This window comes from Apteryx rowi, unplaced genomic scaffold (assembly GCF_003343035.1).
Source record: "Apteryx rowi isolate R43461 unplaced genomic scaffold, aptRow1 scaffold_1367, whole genome shotgun sequence".
In the NCBI taxonomy this organism is placed as follows: Eukaryota; Metazoa; Chordata; class Aves; order Apterygiformes; family Apterygidae; genus Apteryx; species Apteryx rowi.
The window spans coordinates 48,755-54,721 of record NW_020447605.1 but is presented as its reverse complement, the minus strand read 5'-3'; the positions used below and the strand labels follow the sequence as shown (position 1 = coordinate 54,721).

At 61.6% G+C, this 5,967-nt stretch overlaps 1 protein-coding gene across 1 annotated transcript in view; it reads left to right on the top strand.

Moving 5' to 3' along the window:
• Window positions 1-42: 42 nt before the first annotated feature.
• SP1 (Sp1 transcription factor) overlaps window positions 43-5,967 on the top strand; it is an 18,826-nt gene continuing 12,901 nt past the window's right edge. The window contains exons 1-2 of the mRNA XM_026057101.1: window positions 43-639; window positions 1,364-2,858. Of these exons, the coding sequence (XP_025912886.1) occupies window positions 565-639; window positions 1,364-2,858 (1,570 nt within the window). The 5' untranslated portion in view covers window positions 43-564. The remainder of the gene's footprint in view (window positions 640-1,363; window positions 2,859-5,967) is intronic.

Genomic DNA, 5,967 nt, shown 5'->3' with positions numbered 1-5,967 from the left:
CCCCGGGCAGTGGGCTCACGGGGAGCGCGGACAGGGGAATCCTAGCCCGGATGGGGCCTGTCGAGCCGGGGATCCCTGGGGAAGCCGGTGGGCTGGATCTGCTAGGGAAAACCCCTGGGCAGGGCAGGGAGAAGGCCTCGGGGTGGGTGGATCCGCGGGGCTCCGGGAGAGCCCGGGCGGGAGGTGTGCTCCCAGGCCGGCGGGGAAGGCGAAGGGGAGGCCCGAGGAGGACCGAGGGGCCAGGGAGTGTCCCGAGCCGGCGGGGAGGAGCTGGGGCCTGGAGCACGGCCTGTTCCTCCTCCGCCTGTCCCGGTGCCAACTCCCCTTTGGCAGTTCCCTCCGCTTCCCGGCCCCTTCTCGCTGGTGCCGGAGCGGCGCTCGGTCCCCCCGGAAGTGCCCTGCCGGAGCGCCTTCGCCTCTCCCTGCCCCAATCTCCTGCTTTTCCAGCCCCATAACCCCCCTCGCGTCCTCGTGTTCCTCTTCCTCCCCATCGCTCTGCCCAGAAATGTGTTTTAACTCCGACTGTTGCTTCCTGCCCGCACAGACCAAGAGAGTCCCGAGGAGATGGCTGCAGTGAAGCCCGAGAAGGGCGAAGGAGATGCCAGCAGCACCAGCAGCGGAGGCGGTGGGGAGGGCCAGGTGAGTGCAGGGAGAGAGGAGGTGTGAGGAACAGCCCGAACCCGGCGGCCTCCCGGCTCCGCTYGCCCTGGGCGCTTGCCGACCTCGGAGCAAAGTCCAGGGCCGGGGCGGGGAGCCGCGCCGAGGTGTTTGTTTGGCACGGCCGAGCGTTGCGCGGGCTCCTCTGCCCGGGGAAAGGAAGAGAGGGCGAGCGAGTGACGGGGGAGCGTCGTGCTGCCAAACGCCCTGCTGGAACGTGTTGAGCGGGGAGTGCCGGCCCAGAGCGTGTTTYCCCTCCTCCCCCAGCTGCGCATGGCGCTCTCGAAAATATGACATTCGCCCCAGTTCCAAGTAGCTGCCACGGCCCCGACCGGCCCTTTTCCTGATCCGGGTGCCCAGGAAGAACTGTACTTCCTAGGAGTTGTTCTCCTATGGTGCTGCAAGGAGATTCACTCGCTTTGGGGTGGAAGAGATGTCTCTCTTTGGGTTTTACGTGCAAACTCCCTCCTCTTTCCTCCTTGCCGGAGGGTTTTTCTCTGTGGGTTCAGTTCAGTCTGTCCCGGCCTGACAGCCCTGTGTCTGGCAGTTGTATTTTTCCGGCTGTGGGTGGGTTTTCTCAGGAAGGAGTGTTTATCTTTTCCAAGTACGCTCCTCCCTGGCTTCTCTTTTTTTTTTCTTTTTTTCTTTTTTCYGGCCTGCCCACTGGGCCGCCTCCTGCGTCTCTAACTCCTCCTCTCCTTCCCAGGAGTCCCAGCCTTCCCCGCTGGCTCTGCTGGCAGCCACCTGCAGCAGGATCGAGTCTCCCAACGAGAACTCCAACAGCTCCCAGGGCCAGCAAGGCGGGAGCGGYGAGCTGGACCTCACGGCCGCTGCCGCTCAGATCGCCCAGTCTGCCAACGGTTGGCAGATCATATCCACCGGCTCCAGCACGCCGACTCCTTCCAAGGAGCAGGGCGCCAACGGCAGCAACGGCAGCGACTCGTCGAAAAGCCGGCCCGTGAGCGCGGGGCAGTACGTGGTCACGGCCGCCTCCAACCTGCAGAACCAGCAGGTGCTGACGGGCCTGCCGGGCGTTATCCCAAATATCCAGTACCAGGTCATTCCCCAGTTCCAGACCATTGACGGGCAGCAGCTCCAGTTTGCCACCACCCCTGCCCAAGTCAATGTGCAGCAAGATGCCTCTGGCCAGCTGCAGATCATCCCCGGCACGAACCAGCAGATCATCACGAGCCGAGGCGGGACGGGTAACCTCATCGCCATGCCAAACCTGCTGCAGCAGGCTGTCCCCATCCAGGGCGTGGGCTTAGCCAACAACACCCTCTCAGGGCAAACCCAGTACGTGGCCAACGTCCCCGTGGCTCTGAACGGCAACATCACCTTGCTGCCGGTCAACAGCGTGGCGGCTAGCCTGGCCCCCACGTCTCAGACGGTCACTCTGAGCAGCTCCGGCTCTCCGGACAGCAGCTCCCAGCCGGCCACCTCGGGCGCTGCCATCAGCTCCTCCAACATGGCCACATCTCACGCTAGTTCTGGCTCCTTTTTTACCAACGCCAACAGCTACTCCACCACCACCACCACCAGTAACATGGGCATCATGAATTTTTCCAGCAGCGCGACCGTGGGAACAAATGTCCAGGCGCAGACGCCTCAGAGGGTCGGCAGTGTCCAGAATTCGGACTCTCTGCAGAGCCAGGTTTCTGGGGTGGCCTTGCAGCCGGGGCAGCAGAAAGAGGGGGATCAGAGTCAGCAGTCGCAGCAGCAGCAGCAGATCCTGATCCAACCTCAGCTAGTCCAAGGAGGGCAGACCATCCAAGCCCTCCAGACCGCCCCGCTCTCTGGCCAGACCTTTGCCACTCAAGCCATCTCCCAAGACGCCTTGCAGAACCTGCAGCTCCAGGCGGTGCCCAACTCCGGGCCCATCATCATCCGAACGCCCACGGTGGGGCCGAACGGGCAAGTGAGCTGGCAAACCATCCAGCTCCAAAACCTTCAGGTGCAAAACCCCCAAGCCCAGACAATCACCTTGGCCCCCATGCAGGGAGTGTCGCTGGGGCAGACGGGCAGCACCAGCACCACGCTCACCCCCATCGCCTCCCTCCCCAGCGGCACCGTCACGGTCAACGCCGCTCAGCTCTCCTCCATGCCAGGCCTCCAGACTATAAACCTCAGTGCCTTGGGAGCGTCTGGGATCCAGGTGCATCAGCTGCAAGGGCTGCCGCTGGCCATAGCGAACACCGCTGGTAAGTCGTTTTGGCTCGGTCCCTTTCAGTAGCTGGGCGGAGGAAGTTTAGGACCAAAGCGCGTCGCTTTAGTCCCGTTAGAGCAGCAACGTCCGGCCTGCGGGCCGCAGGCTTTGCGTTTGCTGCGCGCGAGGCGCCGTTCGGACTCTGCGGGGTTCGAAGCGTTTGCGTATCCGCGCGAGGGCTAGGGGAGGGTGTAATCGATGCGGACTCGAGCTGGCAAGCGGCCCAGCTCTTCTGCTTGCCCTGGGAAGGAAGCGCTAAGCCTCTGCTAATTTCCAGAAGACACTGAAACTCGCTTTGGGGAGTTGCTGATCTAATTAACTCTTTTGTGGCTGATTGCTTGGGAATTAGGGGCGCGACAGAATCAGAGGAGACGCCTGCGAACAGGGAAAGAGGGAGACGGGCAGAGAGAAAGGGCGAGGGAGAAGTGGGAAGATAAGCAATGCTGAAAGCGGGGCTAAGTAGAAAGCGAAGTGTGGTTTTGTGTGACGCCGCTGCCCTGCCCTGGCGCCCGCACGGGGATCTCGGCGGCGGCGTAGCTCAGTCGCGATGGGGTGGGCAGGGTAGCTGGCGCCGAGTCCAGATCATCTACTCAACTGCAGGAACCGACAGGAAGAGTCGCAGCCTTTTAAGATACAGGAAAAGGCAGAAACAGCTTCAACCCCTCTCTCTTCCCCGCCTCCTCCGAGAAAACAAACAAACAAAAAGCCCTGGGGAATTTCCTTGCAGCGGCAGAAGAACGGGCTCTTTAAGTATATATTTAGCCTAAAATTGGGTGCTGCTGAGGGACGCTGTGATCTCATCGTGCCCGAGACGGGCCTGCGGCCGGCGCCGAGCACCCCCCGACTATCCCCCCCCCCCCCGAATCGATTCTGTCGTCTCCCAAACGCTCCCGCCAGCCCGGGGGACGCGTCCAAAGGCGGCGTTGAGGCCGCTCGGCTTCCGCTGGGAAATGCCGTGCCTGCTTGTGAGAGGCAGAGCGAGAGAGAGGGTTGCGAGCTGCTGCCGTGAAAGAAATCAGTGCTGAAAAGGAACTCCGCTTGTTGTTTTTTTTTTTTCCAGTGTTTGACTTTTGTTCTGGCTCCGGCTGAAAAGGCAGTTGCTAGATTTAGTCACAGCTGAGAGGCAGCAAAGCTGTTGCTCAATCCAACTCGCGCTTCCTTCTCGCGAGAAAAGGAGGCCGCTCGCTCGGAGTTGTTTTGCAGCAGTATTTTGGGCCGTTGCTACAGCAGCGTGGCTTGCAGTAGTCCGCGGGTTTATTACAGACAGGATTAGCCTGATCTCTCCGCCTAAAGCAGGTCCTTGGATTGCCCTGAGCTGCGAGACCGCTCGAGCGGATTCATTTCCAAACCGGGAGGGCAATTGACAGTGCGTCATCTCTTTTATATGGGGAAAGCGTGGGTGCCGGTGGGTCTCTTTGGTCTTCGAGTGCTCGGATTCACTCGGACCCTGCTGGCCTGCAGCCTCCGGGTCCCGGCACAGAGCTGCCCACGGTCAGGCCCGCTCGGCGTGCTTGTTTTGAAAGCGCCGAGGAGGAGGAGGAGAACGTGCGGAGAAACGCATGGGCGACTCCTAGTTCCTGTATTTGCGTGTGGCTCTGCCCTTGGAGGTGGGGCGGGGAGGAACGCTCCAGAGACCACCCATCGCCCACTCCGTGCTTAAAAGCGCCCTCCTTTTTTTTCCCCTTTTTTTTTTTTTAGCTCAGCAGCGTGTTTAGCTCTTGATCTGCAGCGACGAATTTGCCGTCTGATTCTGGCCGAGGTGCTGAGAGCCGCGGCCGCGAGTCTCGCTGCTTCTGAGCTCTGAGGATGTGACATTCGCGTGGGGCTTTGACGTCGCGAAGTTTGAAAAAACCGAGTAGACGTTTGCGGTGCAGGTTTCAGGTTTCAAAGCGCTTTCAGGGACCCACTGAGATCACGGCTCCACGATACAGTACGGCAGGTTTTAGGGCTCCCCGGAGTAGATCAGAAAGGCCGTGGCTGGGACAGAAAGCCCCGATCTGCTCTCTGCCCCGGCTCCGGGCCGTCCAGGCCAATTTGGATGGGTTAACTCTAGGTTAGATGAGGTTATTCTCTAGATTTGCCAGTCTTAATGTTGCGATGGGTCTCTCCGGGCCTCCGTGGCCAGCAGAAAGCCTGTTTCCAGTCGGAAAACGCCAGCCAGAGCTTGCGTAGGTGCGTCGCTGTCCGCCTGGGCTGGCTCCGCGTCCCGGTCGCCTCGCTGAGCGAGCCGGTAGGCAGCGCTGGTGCTGGGGAGGGGGCTGCAAACTCGCCCCTCTTCTGGTCTCCCCTCTCTGATGGCCGCGGAAGAAGCAAGCGGTTTGTCCCCRACCCCACCTATCGTTCAAGCGGTCAAAAATTTCCCACCGTGAGCCTCCTCTTCGGCTCTTCTCTGCTCGCTTAGTGCTCGAGGCTGCGACTTGGGAGGGTTTTTTCGATCTGCAAAAGCCCTTCTGCTGCAGAGGGAGGCGAATGGAAAACAAAACCTCGCCGAGGTTGGGTCRGGAGGGGAGGGCGGCAGCCGGGCGAAGGCACGCCGCGGCCTCCGGGCCCCTTAGGCTTCGCCACATGTCGCAGGGCTGGAGAAGGGCTYGCCCGCGCCTCGGAGGGTTCGGGGGAGCCCGGAATCGTGCGGCTGAGCTCCGCTTCCTTCGGAGCTGATGGCCGCTCCGGTGTCCCGGCTTTGCTGCGGGAAGCACGTGTCTCCTGCCCCAACCCCTCTCTGCGCCGTTCCCCTTGTTGGCGGGCCGGGGACTCCTCCAGGCTGCGGCTTTCCTGGCTTTCGGCCTCTCTGCGGGGCCGGGCCGAGCTGCCGATGAGATTTCTGCTTTTCAGTTTCTTTTTTGCATACTGGGGAGGGGAGCAACCCCCTGGAGAAAACGACCTCGCAAAAAGCCTTTTAGGGCTCCTAACATCGGCGTGGTGTTTTTCACGAGCGGGGCAGAGGCCGGCTCCCTTTGCGAACTTCGTTCTGCCCGTGGCGGAGTTAATTAGTTGCTGGCATCCCGCTCGCTTTGCAGGCCCTCGCCGCCGCCTCGGCGTTAGCCGGCCGGTAAATTAGCCCCCGTGGCAAGACGTAGGAAGGTCCGTGACCGAACGGGGCTGGT